Source organism: Crotalus tigris, unplaced genomic scaffold (assembly GCF_016545835.1).
Source record: "Crotalus tigris isolate CLP2741 ecotype Arizona unplaced genomic scaffold, ASM1654583v1 scf7180000024434.1680833, whole genome shotgun sequence".
Lineage (NCBI taxonomy): Eukaryota > Metazoa > Chordata > Lepidosauria > Squamata > Viperidae > Crotalus > Crotalus tigris.
The window spans coordinates 145,489-161,678 of record NW_024100602.1 but is presented as its reverse complement, the minus strand read 5'-3'; the positions used below and the strand labels follow the sequence as shown (position 1 = coordinate 161,678).

At 41.2% G+C, this 16,190-nt stretch overlaps 1 protein-coding gene across 4 annotated transcripts in view; it reads right to left on the bottom strand.

Annotated features, from left to right (window-relative positions):
- Positions 1 to 16,190, bottom strand: part of CRACD (capping protein inhibiting regulator of actin dynamics) — a 155,814-nt gene that overhangs the window by 28,754 nt on the left and 110,870 nt on the right. For all 4 annotated transcript variants that reach the window (XM_039331102.1, XM_039331104.1, XM_039331103.1 and 1 more), the window contains one exon: positions 5,526 to 5,690. In XM_039331102.1, the coding sequence (XP_039187036.1) occupies positions 5,526 to 5,690 (165 nt within the window). The remainder of the gene's footprint in view (positions 1 to 5,525; positions 5,691 to 16,190) is intronic.

The window sequence follows — 16,190 nt, the reverse complement described above, 5'->3', positions numbered from 1 at the left end:
AACTCGACGGGTTTTGAGATTGTTAATAAGGTAAAATATTTGGGGGTGATGCTGTCTGTTTCTAATGCAAAATTATTTAAAAATAATTATGAAAGGTTGTGGGTCGGGGTACAGAAAGACTTGAAGAACTGGGAAAAGCTGCAATTATCCCTCATGGGAAGAATTGCAGTGATAAAAATGAATATTCTACCCAAGTTTCTTTTTTTGTTTCAAATGTTACCAATTTTGAAAAATGAGATTAATTTAAATGAGTGGCAGAAGGGTCTCAATAAATTTATTTGGGCAGGGAAAAAACCAAGGGTTAAGTTCAAAATTATGCAAGACTTCCGTGAGAGGGGTGGACTCAAGGTACCAAATTTGAAATTATATTATGATGCGGTGGTTTTAACATTAATTAGTGACTGGGTAAATTTGACAAATTCTGAGATACTTTATCTAGAGGGATGGGATTTACTTTATGGGTGGCATGCCTATTTAATATTTAATAAAAAAATAGATTGGGCTTTTAAATCTCATATTTTAAGAATTTCTTTACTTAGGATTTGGAGAAAATATTATAAAAGTGATTTTAAAGTACCATTATGGGCTATACCTTGGCATGCGATAGAAGGAATAAAAAGAGGGGTTAAAATGGATATGGTGTCTTATAGACAGTTACTTAAATGGGATGGACAAAACTGGCAATTAAAATCACGGGAAGAATTAGCACAAGAAAATTTTACTTATTCTTGGTTCCAATATAGGCAACTACTAGATAGATGGAAGATGGATTGCAAGGTGGGTTTTCTTAGAGAAGATGAAAATCTTATTAAGCAACTGAAGGATCAAAGACAAACCCACATTAAGAGAATTTATGGGGTTTTAGTTGAATTGGACTCAGAAACGGAACTAATTAAAGATTGTATGATTAGATGGGCGCAGAACTTTGGTGAGCCAGTTTCATTGGACACCTGGGAAACTATTTGGGTGAGAAATGTCAAATTTACTCAAGCACAGAATTTAAGGGAGAATTTTTATAAAATGTTTTATAGATGGCACCTTGATCCACAAAAAATGTCTTATATGTACCCTGACGTGCAACCTAAATGCTGGAGATGTGGTTACAAGGAGGCTTCTTATTATCATATTTGGTGGTCATGCAGAGAGATAAAAGCATTTTGGATCAAAATATGGTGGAATATCCAGAGAATTTTTAGAAGGAGGGTAAAATTTACTCCGCAATTATTTTTGTTAGGTATTGTTACAGATTGTGATACAAAGGAGGTTGTATTGATGTTAAACTTGATCACAGCCGCGAGGCTGTTAGTTGGACAATATTGGAAGAAGGAATCTTTGCCTACATTGCAGGAATGGTTTTTTAAAGTAGCTTATCTGGCGGAAATGGCAAAGATTTCGGCTTTCTTAAAGCAACAAACGCAAGAGAAGTTTTTTGCTATCTGGGACAAATGGATAAAATTTATACAATTTAGATTGGGTATACAAAAATATTATATAGCCTTTTCATAAGTTTTATTTTTATATATATTATAGATATCTTTTTTATATATATAAATATAGAGTTTTTAATTTAATTTTTATTTTTTTTTTTATTATTTCTTAAGCCTATATTCTGCTCTGGGAAGCTCAGGGGGGGGGGAAGGGAGGGTTTTTGGGAGGGGTGTGGGGTGGGGTTTTTTTTTTTATGTATTGTTTAATTTTTTTTTCTCTTTTGTATATGTTGTTTTTTGTTCTGTATTGTTCTTGTTTTTTTTTTTGTAAAAAAACAATGAATTAATAAGAGGCTAATGAATGTTACTTATAAATGCAGGTGCATTCAAGGGAGTGGGTCAACTGAGTGTGCATTATAATCCAAATATTCTCATCTTTCATTTTTTTAAAAAAAAACAGCTAGTGTCCAGTCCTATCAAAAACTCAGGCTAAAGGCAAAACATGCATTTACTTTCTGTCTACTTTATTAAAAAGCCTCTTCCTGTTTTGGGTGTTGTTAACCAATGTATAAACAGTCCTAGTCAAAGCTCCTATGCTGTCTGGAGAAGAACATTCCTAGAACATCTTTTAAAAAGTTTTCTCCAGTAGGAAGCATTTGATCTTCATCAATAGACAAGAAATGTGGGGTTTCAGTGCAGTTATCCTTGGGCAATCATTTTTCTGAGGGACAGGGTATACAAACCACAGGCCACACACAGTGTGCCAGCCCTGTTTTTGTGGCCCTGGAAGACTTCTGTAACCATGCCACCAAAACAAAATAAGGCACATAGTTTTGTCCATAGATGTCACTAGCAATACTCTTTGTAATCCTGAGAAACAGGAAAAGTCTTTAAAGACGAGATTATAAACCCCAGGAACAAAGAATTGTCAACTCGATTAAAGCCTTGTATTTCCTCTCTTTGTTTCAGTTATTGATAGAATTCATTAGAATCTTTGTTCTGCTCCACAATGTTTCACTTGAATTAGGTACAACCATCATTCCTTTTTTGCACAAGCGATCCATCTGTACAATTTTTCCAACTGTTGGCAAAGCAATAAGACAGTGAGCAGATCCTAGAAAAAGGTGGATTTGCTTTCAGGAATTGCAGGCACGGTTTTACATGTTTGCCTGTGTGTTCTGATGCACCCCTTGGCCTTTGAATCCAAAACACTGCACAGTTAAAACAACATGTTTCTATTGTTAGTGGTTAGTGGATTATATTAAAGAACTGACTGTCAAAAAAATCAGAGCCTATCAAATTTCAGAATTTGCAGAGGCACACAGCGCATGAAGGAACATAAAGCTGTACGTCAACTATATAAAGTAATGCACCTAAGCTACTTAATGTTAAACCTACTAATTTTGCAAGTCACTGAATTGGTACCTACAGATTCTCTCCTGTTGCGGAGACACATGAACTCTTATTTTGGGTAATCGTTTGTTAATATTTTCTAAGTTTAACAACATGTATTAACTACATTAGCCCTCAGAATTTAAAGTTACTTATCTGCCTTGAAAAGTCTCCATGAACTTTCCTATGTTTCTGTAGATGTCATTCTAGCTTCACTGTGAAATACGTTGCTGTGACATGCTTATGTAATACCTCGTCCCCAGGGCTTCACAAGGCAAGTTGTAGAAAATAAAAAGAGCAGGAATGGAGGGGAAGAAAGAGTGGGTTAGATTGAGAAGAAAGAGAGAGTCTGTGAAATGTGCAGAAGCAAACAGGAGAGTAGGTGCTGAAGGAAAAGCAGAGAAGATGAAAATAAGAGAAGTCAACAGAGCAATGAAAATAAGAAATGCAGAAGGAAGAGAAGAGAAAGTAGAAGAGTGATCCAGAAGAGACATAGACAAGAATGTTCAAAATTCTATTTACATGAATCAACAGTACAGTACTTTGATATGCTCTAAAAGTCAATTAGACTCTATTATCCCTTAGAACTTTCTCAATCTACCAATCTAGTTTAAAGTACACTTGACTTGAGATTGATCTAGACCAGCGGTTCTCAACCTATGGGTCGCGACCCCATTTGGGGTCGATCGACCATTTTTCGGGGGTCGCCAAAGAAGGCGATCCGCCATTTTCTCCCCTCAGGGGGCGGTGCCGCGCATGCGCGCTGCGCACGGGGCGGCACCGCCGCGCATGGGGCGGCCCCCCGCATGTGCAGAACGTTTGTGTGACAGGGGTCGCCGCCACACAAACGTTGAGAACCACTGATCTAGACTGTTTTATTTTCAGATCTATCCAGACATCAAAATATTAAAGTTTGTGAATCCAGAACAGTTTTTTTTCAATCCTTGAAATAATTGTCAGAGCTCAAGGAACAACTGCATAAAAATTATTATACTTACAACTCACTGTACAAAATTTATTTATTTTTTAATCATGACTTCTTCTAGAACTTCTAGTGATCTCTCATAGAACCCAAAGACTCCTGAGAAAGTTTGATCTAGATGTTGGAGAGAACTTTTCTCCAATCAGCAGCTACTACTTCTGGCCAATGTCTAAGGACAGATAACTTTATTTAATCAATACATTGATATAGTCATCCATCTCAACAACTGACTTTAGGCTTCAAATAATGGCAAAAAAATAAAAACAGATACATATAGTGTACACAAATTAAAATATACAGCAGCTGATAAGATTACAATGATCATCCACATAAACAGGAGACTGGTCCCTTCATACACTCGGGGTCCCAAGTCTAAGCACAGAATCAGGTCTTTATGGCCTTATGAAAGGACAGCAGGGTCCAAGGCCAATGTGATCTCTGAAGGGAGAATGTTGTCAACTAATCATTTGTTTTGTATTATTTCAAGCTAGCCCATTACTGACTTCCTGATCACACTTCATCAGATTTGTGCCCAAAGAAGCATTGCTTCCCTCACTGAGAAAATAGAAAGAAAATAAATGGTTAACAGCTTTCCCCTCTTCTATGTGCCATGTACTTCTGGCTACGTATTGGAAACAATTTGTGGTTTCTTTTACATGAAATCTCAAGAAGCCATTTAAAGGAGAATACGAGAGGGAAATCAATGTTAACATATAAAGACAAACCACTGAAAACATTACATTAATCTTCATAGCAAGAATCTCCAGCCCCCTTTCCCATCTCATGCTGGCATAACAGGAGTTCTGTATTTGTATCTCTTTTCCAACAGTCTGAGTACATTGCTATAAGGCAAGGGTCTCCATCCATGGGAGCAAAGACCACTGCTTTGCATTTGCTGGGTTTAAATGGCATTTCCAGTTCAGTGATAAAATACTTTGAATGTAAGAACTAACTTGATCAGCAGAGGGTTCATTTTGCCCCATTGCTGATATTACCCATGATCTGTAAACAGTGGAGACTTTAGAAGTGTGCAAATCAAGCAAATTGTCCAAGGTTCTACACCAGTGGTTCTCAACCTGTGGGTCGGGACCCCATTTGGGGTCGAATGACCATTTCACGGGGGTCGCCAAACAAGGCTGTCCGCCATTTTTCTCCCCCTTTTCTTTGGCCACGCCCCTGGCACCCGGTGATGTATAAGTGATTGGGGGTCACCACAACACGGGGAACTGTATTATGGGGTCGTGGCATTAGAAAGGTTGAGAACCACTGCTCTACACATTAGGTAGTGTCTAATGTTGGTGTAATTTCAGTATATCAGAAAGAGATCCCTTTGAAGAGATGGTAATGCTTGTAATGAAGAGATGGTCATGCTTGTAATGAAGATATAAGTTAAGAACAAAATGTATGGTTTGCTTGTCTATGGTTTGCTTTTATTTATGAAGTTTCATTCGTGTACTTTCATAGCTATGTCATGAGTTGAGAAATCAAAGAATAAAATCAGATAGATCAAACTGATGGGAAACAAGAATCAATCATATATGGAATTCTGAATGATATACTCATCCCAAAATTCTAAAACCTCTAAGACTGCCATTATCTGAAAGACTCCCAAAGGATGGATTTCTTGGCAATACATAATTTATCATCCAGCTAATGTCACCGAACATCTTCTATACGCATAGGTATTGCTTGCTAATTGGCTCCTCACCATTAAGTAGACTTACTTTATGGTGGTTCTCTGGAAGGACCACATCTGGTGGCATCACGGTCTCCATGGGGTTATTCAGCAACACATCTGCTTCCAAACTTGCACTAACGTCCCCAGGTGCCTTCACAGAAACTGTCATTTGTGAAGGTTGGCCAAATTTAATATTCTTGGCCAACTGTTGCTGAAAATCAAAATACAATTGTGTATTAGACATGGAAGCAGGGCCGGCGCTGTTCTTAATTAGATAGCTTGGGTTTAGCAATCAAGGGCATCCCTTAGGGGCAAGAATGCCAAGATGGCCCCAATGTCAAGAGCCATGGTGGCACAGTGGTTAGAATGCAGTACTGCAGGCTAACTCTGCCGACTGGTAGCCGTTCGATTCTGAACCAGCTCAAGGTTGACTCAGCCTTCCCTCCTTCCAAGGTCCATAAAATGAGGACCTAGACCAGGGGTAGGCAACCTTGGCTCTTTTATGACTCGTGGGCTTCAACTCCCAGAATTCGTGAGCCAGCCATGCTGAGGGGAAAGGGAGAGGTTTCCAAGCTGAGCCATACTGGCTCAGGAATTCTGGGAGTTGAAGTCCACACGTCATAAAAGAGCCAAGGTTGCCTACCCCTGATCTAGATCTGTCTGTCTGTCTGTCTGTCTGTCTGTCTGTCTGTCTGTCTGTCTATCTATCTATCTATCTATCTATCTATCTATCTATCTATCTATCTATCTATCTATCTATCTATCTATCATCTAGAGCAGGGATAGGCAACCTTGGCTCTTTTATGACTCGTGGACTTCAAATCCCAGAATTCCTGAGCCAGCCATGCTGAGAAGATTTCTAAACTGAGCCATGCTGGCTCAGGAATTCTGGGAGTTGAAGTCCATAAATCATAAAAGAGCCAAGGTTGCCTACCCCTGACCTAGACTGCTGGGGGCAATATACTTACTTTACAGCTTAGAGAGGGCTGTAAAGCACTGTGAAGTGGTATATAAGTCTAAATGCTATTGCTAGTGCTATTGCTATAACTAGGTGATAAAAGTCCCATCTCTTTTTTTTTAGAAGTTTTGCATGGATCACACATGTAAAAAGCAGCTACAGCTTGAGATACACAATCACACTGGCTTTTTGACACATAAACATCTCTATTAGGAACAATGAGATATAAATATTAAAATATTAGGTGAAAGAGAAAGCAGTTTCCACAAAAATAATATGATGTGGGGCTCAACCATCCATACCGCCTTATCACTTTCAATAAACTAGTCTAAGTTTAAAAGGATTTTTCTGGTTACAATGTATCACATAATAGTTAGCAACCCTCCCTCCCTGTCAGTTAAACTAATTTTTAATTTTTTAAAAAAAAATATTCCAATTATCTTGAGATTTCCAGAGACCACCAGAATCTTAGAGGATCTCACAAGAATGAGAAAATCTTGATCGATCAGGTTAGATTTCAACTTTCCCCAACTTTCACAAAAGGACACTGCAAACATCTTGCGAGATTAGTCATTTTTAGCAATTTGGGACACGTACTTTTTCTTTTTCGGGGTCTAGAGTTTGAGAACACAGAAAGGCAGCCGGGCTTGGATCACAAATTGCAGTTCAGCTGGTACTTCAGAATCGGACGATCATTCCATATTCTTCAAGCCGTGTCCACTCTTTCACTTTCACTCTTTGTCCAACTTTCCTAATGTGGTACCCATACCTGATCCTGGTACATTGGCATTTAACTTTCAGCATCCCAAGAATAAGAGAGGATCTCTTCAGGTGGCTGTACACCTATATCCTGCTTCCTTGAGAACATTTTTTCCTTCTTTCTCCGCTACTTGACCTATTCATGGATATTTTCTCCTCCTTGTCGTTCTCTAGAAAACTACCACTTGTTCCTAAGAGCTAATTGATCGTGTTCCCATAATCAGGGAACCATGGGCAGGTATATGACTTGCATTTCTTGTTTCCCTGTATTTAATGTAAGGCTGAACCAAGTGGATCTTGTCTGCAAATATGTGAGTGTAGACCAGACATGTCAAACACAAGGCCTGGGGGCCAAATGCAGCCCGCGAAGTGGTTTCATGTGGCCCGCAAAGCCATCCTGGAAACAGTGAGGGAACGCCCCCCGCTGCCTTGGCCCTGGCCCAGGCTGGCCGGGAGCCGATGTACAATTTTGTGGTGGCCATCTATGCTGAAATGCATTCAGTCTTAGCTCCACAAGGCTGTCTAGAAACAGCGAGGAACCAGCCCCTGCCGCATCAGCCCCGCCCCCTGGGTGCATGCTGGGGAGGTGTCACCCTTTGTGAGGAATGAAGAAATGCACCATGCCTTGATGCTTGCCCCGGTCCCACCCCCTTCTGCCAGAGACCCTCAGATCTATCCCACTCCTGCCCAGGCCCCCACAGGCACCCTTGACACAAACGATGTAGAGCTGGCCACGCCCACCCAGTAGGCTGCACCCCCCCCCAAGGGCAACCATAATGCTGATGTGGCCCTCAATGAAATTGAGTTTGACACCCCTGGTGTAGATGTTTCCTCAACGCATATTAAGCAAGAGGCATTGCCAGCCATTCTTCATAGATGTCTTCAGTTATTTTTTTTTAGCAATGAGTTTTGGTAGTTAAAAGGAATCCCTCCCCTTTCCATTATTTTTATAAAGTGGTGTCAAAAGTAATGAACAGGTGGACATGTACTTCCTGTAAGAATTCAACTGTCTTAGAATACATTGCATGGGCAAATGGGTACTTTAGTATTCCCATCTTGAAATTACTAGCTGAATCGTGCTCAGCTGAGAGAGGAGACACTGCCAATTATTTTTATTTTCTAAATTACAGGGAAATTTTCCGCAAGGTCTCATCTTGCTGTCTGTCATCTGAATGTGTGACAACGCATAGGAAATGAGCGCTCAAATAGAAGGGTAAAGAATCGCAGAAGGAAACAAGATACACAATGAAAAAGTATACAAAATTAGAACAGTTTCTTGTTATTACACCAAGGTTTCAGAATGCTTCCTGCTAGATTGAACCCTCAACAATGGTATGACAAATAACAAATCGGATTTAATTGTGTGTATATGTACGCATGTTGAGCTCAGTTCCTGGTGACGGTATCCATGAAATCTTCCCAACAGAGCTGTATAATTGATCTGACACTTTCTTCTCCCATAATTCTCTCTCTCTCTCTCTCTCTCTCCTTCCCTCTCCCTCTCTCTCTCCCTCTCTCTCCCTTTCTCCCTCTCCTTCTCTCTCCCTCCCTCTCTCCCTGTCCCTTTCTCTCTCTCTCTCCCTCTCTCCCTCCCCCCCTCTCTCTGTTTTTCCTATTTTTACACTTATTCAATAGCCTTAAAATTACCAGGTAATGCCCAATCCAAGCAATAACTAACTCTGCTGAGTTCTGGAGCGCAATCAAGGTTGTCCAAAATTGCAAGACACCTCACGCAAACTCTTTGATATTTAGAGAACTTACAGATTTTACCTCAGAGGTATTTAAGTTTCCTGTGGAATGGTATGCGCTCTGATAGCCACATCTGTCCCCACTATTTTTACATTTTCTTTTTCTCCACATGCAAAACCTGCGACAATTGCCCTATTATATGGGTTAAGAAGAGATCAAATAAGACATTAACATGCAAAATGTCATTTTGAGGGAATCCAGGTTGAAGGATGAAGAAAAAACTTAGTGAAGTATTTATACAGGTTGCATGCCGGGGTTTCACAAAATAATTTTCAGATGCATTTTTTTTTAAGTTGGGGTGTTTTTTTATGTATCCGTCTTAACAAATAAGAAAACTGACATCTCAAAGGATCTCAGTGTTTCTTCTCCTTTTCTTTTGATCAGAGAAAGGTAGTGCATCACTCCGCTGGTTCCTTTCTGAAGACAACATATTTTGTAGATGTTCCTTGTTCTTTCATAAACATTCTCTGTGAAGTATTTAGCAAATTGGAATTTCTAAGTTTTCAAAGCTACGATCCTCCAAAAATCCTGGATCACAACTTTCATTAATTTTCAAGCATTGCAAAGGGACAGATTGGGAAAGGCTGATTTTGAGCCCTGTATAAATCTCCAGGTTCAGGCATTTTTTTTCCCCCATCTTCAGCCCTTATGATTGTGTTTTTATTCTACTGAAATCTTTGGGGCAAGTTAACCTTCAGATGTAAATCAACGTGGGCCTCCTATTCTATGTACGTTATGGTGCTGCCTGCTCAAGCGCTCCGAATATCGAAAAATGCTTCTGAATGGATCTATTGTTGGGAACAGTATGGGCTTTTCAAAGGCAATTGTTCAATGCATTCCTCTGTATTAAAGAAATGTATTGTAATCTGAAAGAGTTTGAAAGGCACGAAGCCATCAAGCACATAAACAAGCAAGCTGGGATACACTATGTTTTTATCTGGCTTTATTGAGATTTCCCTACCATACATAGTTATCTATTAGAGATATCAGTATAAATATGTGATGAATGAACTTTTTAGGGCTGTTTTAATTGCAAGATTAGCATCTGGTTACTTTCTTTCCTTCAACCGTTTACAGCAGGGGTGTCAAACTCACAACGTCACGTGACGTGTTGCGACATATCGCAACTTTTTTTCCATTGCCGGCAATGGGGTGGGTGCGGTTTCGGTATGATGCATCCGGCCCATGGGCCGGCAGTTTGACACCCCTGTTTTAGAGAGTACTTCGTTAAAAACAATTTCAGTTTTCTTTCTGTATCTCTGAGAGCTGAGATAATTTAAAATATCTTTTTTATTTCTGTTCCACCATTTGTTTATAATGAGATATTCTTTTAATAGGAATAACACACTCTAAATCAGGGATGTCAAACTCAATTTCATTGAGGGCCGCATCAGCATTGCGGTTGCCCTCGGGGGGGGGGGGAGAGTGTGGCCAGGATGGGTGCGGCCTACTGAGTGGGCGTGGATGGAGTGGGTGTGGCCTACTGGGTGGGCATGGCCAGCTCTACATCGTTTGCGTCAAGGGTGCCTGTGGGGGCCTGGGCAGGAGTGGGACAGATCTGAGGGTCTCTGGCAGAAGGGGGTGGGACTGGGGCAAGTGCCAAGGCATGGCGCATTTCTTCATTCCTCACAAAGGGTGACACCTCCCCAGCATGCACCCAGGGGGTGGGGCCAATGCGGCAGGGGCTGGTTCCTCACTGTTTCTGGACGGCTAAGACTGAATGCATTTTAGCATAGATGGCCACCACAAAATTGTACATTGGCTCCCAGCCGGCCTGGGCCAGGGCCAAGGCAGCAGGGGTGGTTCCATCACTCTAGGATGGCTTCGCGGGCACATGAAACCACTTTGCGGGTCGCATCCGGCCCCCGGGCCTTGTGTTCGACACTAAATATTAATGCCATGCAAGAGTCTCTTCATATGTCCACTAAAGGCAGTGACATTTCTGATTGGCTTTGCTTGTAATCTGTGATCTTGCTAAAAAATAATTTTCTGATGGTACAGAGAGAATCTCAGACACCCTACTGAGTCATTTGTCAATGCACGTCTGCTATTTATGTCAGAGGCTGATATAAGATTGGATTAGTTTTATTTACAGGCCTCTTCTGGAATATAAGGACATGAATTTATTGGAAGCATGTTGTGTATGTTGGTCAAATGTTAAAATGGAAACATTTTAATTTGTGAAAATGCAGGTAGACAATACAGCAAGTTGACTGCAGTGGGAATGGTTGTTTTGAAAAGTGTGACCGTAGAACAAGAAAAGATATAGTCAAAAATGTATGGATAATAAATGAACACAAGATTGAATGCCCAAGGGAGTGACAGGTGTGAAACAAGTAGACTGAAGTGATGTGGTCCTTTAGAAAAAAATAAACTGAGAATCAAAAAGAACAAATATGTGAAGGCAGAATGAAGGGGAGAAACAAGGAGATGTGGCTGGATGGAGTTGACCCTTAAAAAAGCGGGACGAAACTCCAAAAAAAGTAAACTTTAAAAGAGAAAAAAGCAGTGTAGAATTGGTGGATAAATCTCAATGGCACCAAGAGGATGAGGGCTTCATTTGCACTCCCTCAACTGCCATCTTGACTTTTTTCCGGTCTCCCTACAAACATCTAATGAGCAAGGATGGTTTGCAAGGACAGAACAGCAGGAACAGTTCTAAAGAACCGTGGGTAGATTTAGCTCAGTGTTTCCCAAACTTGACAATTTTAAGGCATGTGGACTTCAACTCCCAGAATTCCACAGCCAACAATGCTGGCTGTGGAATTCTGGGAGTTGAAGTCCACATGCCTTAAAATTGTCAAGTTTGGGAAACACTGATTTAGCTTATTTCTTTTCCTTCTTATATCCAGCCCTACACCAGGAATTGAACTCATGTATTTTGGGGATTTAATGGAGATCATATTGTAACTATATTACAGGTAGTCCTCAGCTTATGACCACAATGGAGCCCAAAATTTCTGTTGTTAAGTAAGACATTTGTTAAGTGAGTTGTGTCCGTTTTACGACCTTTTTCGCCACAGTTGTTAAATGGATCACTGCAATTGTTCAGTTCAGTTAGTAACGTGGTTGTTAAATGGCTTCCCCAGCGACTTTGCTTGTTCAGAAGGTTGCAAAAAGGGATCGCATGATCAGCTGGGACCCTGCAACAGTCATAAATATGAGTCAGTTGCCTGAACTGGTCATAAGTATGAAAAAGGATCATAAGTCACTTTTTTCAGTGCCGTTGTCATTTTGAATGGTCACTAAATGAACTGTTGTAAGTTGAGGACTTCCTGTTTAAACTTCTGTTATATATTTACCTTCTCAAAGGCTGCCAGTTTGGGGTCTTTTGGAAGACATGAGTAGTACTGACCAGAGCCAAGCAGCAATCTTTAAGAAAGCTGGTGGCATGTAACCTTTTTAATTTAAGGCAGTGGTTCTCAACCTGTGGGTCGGGACCCCATTTGGGGTCGAACGACCACTTCACGGGGGTCGCCAAACAAGGCTGTCTGCCATTTTTCCCCCTTTTCTTTGGCCACGCCCCTGGCACCCGGTGATGTATAAGTGGTTGGGGGTCACCACAACATGGGGAATTGTATTATGGGGTCGCGGCATTAGAAAGGTTGAGAACCACTGATTTAAGGAATACATTAAAACGTCCTTTTAAAATACCTATAAATTCCCCCAATGTCATTACAGTATAAATACCTCGGATAATCAAGATTGACACATATGCTTCCTGTTTTCCATTCATATGCCCTTCACGCACTGCAACAGTAAGATACGTCTTTCAAGCATATTATTGAAACTTTTCTTTCTTTGCTTCATTTGGTGGTTAATTATTCAAACCTGATCTAATCAAGATTTAAATCCTCGATCGCCTCTTAGTCCTATAGTAGCCATATGTTTTGCTTACTGAAATTTCTGATTGAGAAGGACAGAATCATTTAAAAATCCTCTGGACGACAACGGGAAGAAGTGTTTTCTGTCAGCAGGGGAAAAATTAGGAGCTTATTCAGGCAGAGCAAAACTTCCATATGGCTGGCAGATTTACTCCCCCCAAAAAAGTTCTATTTATTTTTTTCTTAAAGTACCATAAATGCCGGCGTATAAGGCGACTTCCGCAAGCGTTAAAATCGGCGCCAAAGACGGGGGTCATCTTATACACCGAGTCGTCTTATACGCCGGAAATACTGGTAGTTTCTGGCGTATAAGACGTTCTAGGAATGCGACTCGGCGACAAAGACGGGGGTCGTCTTATACGCTGGGTCGCCTTGTACGCCGGCATATACGGTACTGAAGCGTAAAATTACAGGAGAGACTTGAAAAATGGAGAGAATTCTGAAGATGAAATTCCTTTTCAGTCTCTCTCAAGGGTTGGGCACCATTATCTGTTGCACATACCCAGAAAGTATGCAAGCTTGGTGAGACGTGTTATTTGTTTTCATGATTTCAATTATTTACTTCTTAAATCTGCCTACCCACTCGTCAACTACGTTTCTCTCTACCGAGCAGCACCATTGTGGAGGACTGAGATGATATGATTGACTATTGTGTTTCTCTTAGTTTGCCTTCCTCCTTCCTCCATTCATTCATATTCCCTCAGAAATTCCACATCCAGGTGTGTTGTCTTGATGAACTATATGGGCTATGTATTCTGCAGGATCCAATCTGGGCCTTCCAAGTTTTCAGACTCATTCTAGAGCCCATCCTCAGGAAACGTCTCTCTGGCAGAGTGTGTGCTTTGGGCTATTCTGCGTGTGGTATCTATATGGTGCCTGTTGTGTGTGACTTTTTAGATCAGTGGTTCTCAACCTGTGGGTCGGGACCCCATTTGGGGTCGAACGACCATTTCACGGGGGTCGCCAAACAAAGCTGTCCGCCATTTTTTTCCCCTTTTCTTTGGCCACGCCCCTGGCACCCGGTGATGTATAAGTGGTTGGGGGTCACCACAACATGGGGAACTGTATTATGGGGTCGCGGCATTAGAAAGGTTGAGAACCACTGTTTTAGATGTAGATTGGGGTGTTGATGGCTGGCTATTAAGCCATTGGCTGTTGTTTCCTTGTGCTACCCTGGCCCTCACCTCCTAAGAACTTGGTAAATTGGGGGTAAATCAGCACTCCTGTTGATTGATGAGGGATCCATTTCCCAGGCTTCACTTCCCTGGCTGTTTTTGTGCCTGCTTGTCCAACAATCTTAGTAGCTGCAAAATTGAATGTATGTCCTTGTTTATTGCAAGGTGAGGCTACCAATGAGTTTGGGTCTCTTCATCTGACTGCTCGCTTGTGTTATTGCAGTCTGGTGGTTAGATTCCTCCCTCTGCCCTACATAGATATTTTATTCTTGATGAACTATGGTATCATGCCTCCGTCTGCGGAGGAAAATGAGCTGGAACGGGACCCTATGGAGGTTGAGGGAGAGGTGTCTGTGGCTTCAGAGGAATGTGGGGAAGAGCAGGCCAAGGCAGGCCAGGGCCCTTCAGGAGTGGGACAGGAGGAACAGGAGAGACAGAGTTCAGGCGATGAGCAAGGGGCACCCCTCCTGATCCTAGAGCACAGAGAGTGGAGAGAAGGAGGGAACAACGCAGGCAAACTCAACTACAAGGGAGGAGAGCATCCCGCCCCTCTCCACAAAGCACACCTGGAGACTAAGATTTAAGAAGACGCTGTGGGGGAGGCATTTGTCGGGAACAAACGCTGATTCCTTGGAGTTTTGTGTGTGTTGTTGGAACTCTTGTTCTGTGACTTCTGCTTGGAAACCCGGAAACTCTGACCATTGGACTGGCTGACAACGTTGCTTGGATGCTTAAAGAACTCAACTGTATTTTGGCTTCCCTTCTGAGACTGCTCAGGCAACCATGTATTCACACAGACTCGGTTTATGATGTATGTGTCATTCTTCCTTATCTCCGTGGCCTTGAGTAAAATCCTCTCCTAATCAGACTGTATGTGAAACTACTTGCAGCCAGACATGTGTGTGTCTTCCTTTGTTTGGAGGCTTGCTAGAAACGTGGGAGCATTTGGGGAAAATTTGGAGCAATTAAAGGGAGGTTTGAATTGCCAGTTGACTGCATTGCCTCTGCGCTGTGCCCTGGGTCATCACATATGGGTCAAAAATGGAACAATATGTCGTCTTGATCCTTCTAATTTTCTTCTTCAGTAGCAAACCCAAGTCTTGCTATTTTCATAGAGAACTTGAGCCCTAAAGCTGGGAGCAACATTCACCAAGACATCCTATGTTGGAAAAAGAGGCAGGTGAATGGTAGCTGTTGGCTGGAGATAAACAACAGCAGAAGTAAGACCAACAAATCAATTCAGGACTTATCCATCTTGTCCAGTTGCTCCATCCCCAGAATTTGGCCAGCAATAACTTTTTCAGGGTAGGAACAGACAATATATTGTATTCAACCCTTTCCCATTGCAGTGGTGATCTTTTAGCAGGTTTTCCTATTGTAGTTTTAAAATATTCTCTTTTTTTCTCCTTATGTCCTTATGTTACTGCTCTTGTCCGCTTTAGCTGGTACATTTTATTTAACTACAAACTAATCCTAGCAGTTATTGCAAATGCTAAAATAGCACAATGATTGGTTAATAGTTGATTTGTTAAATAGAAAGTTGCTGGTTTCAAACCTGGTGTAAACTTTTTTTTTAATCACTGTTTTTCTTTGCCTGAAATATTTACTTTTTTACCTGGAGCTTTTTTTTTTTAAGTAAGTCCAGAGATGCACAATCTTTTATCCAGTTCCTTGAGTCTCTAGTCACTTGGGTTAAAAAAGTTTAATCTCCCACAGAGAATAAAATCTTTTCCTCTAACTGCCTGGGGAAAGGATGGCATGGTGCACTATTGTTCTTATTTAAAAAGAAGCCCATGAAAAAATAGGTAGTTCAGAGAAAGAAAAGTAATAATAATAGAAAGTTTCTGCAGGGTTTCAAACCGGCAACCTTTTATTTGGAAGTCAATCATTATCGACACAGCACTGGAATACTAGTTCTAACAAAGATGGCTCTAGATAAAATATAACAGAGACCAGCAAAGCACTAAAAAGGGGATTTTTTTCATTTTAAAGTTGGTTGCTGTCCTTCCACATACACACAGTTTGATGATTTAACTTGGTGAATGATGTGGAGGGATGCATGGCTGACTGGGTCAGCTGCCACCTTACGCTTGCTTGCGTGCTTCACTACCACGCGGTGGCAGTCTACCATGAACTCCGGGGAGAGTGCATGGCAGGGGGAATGGCATGGTGGAAAGCGAAAGTAA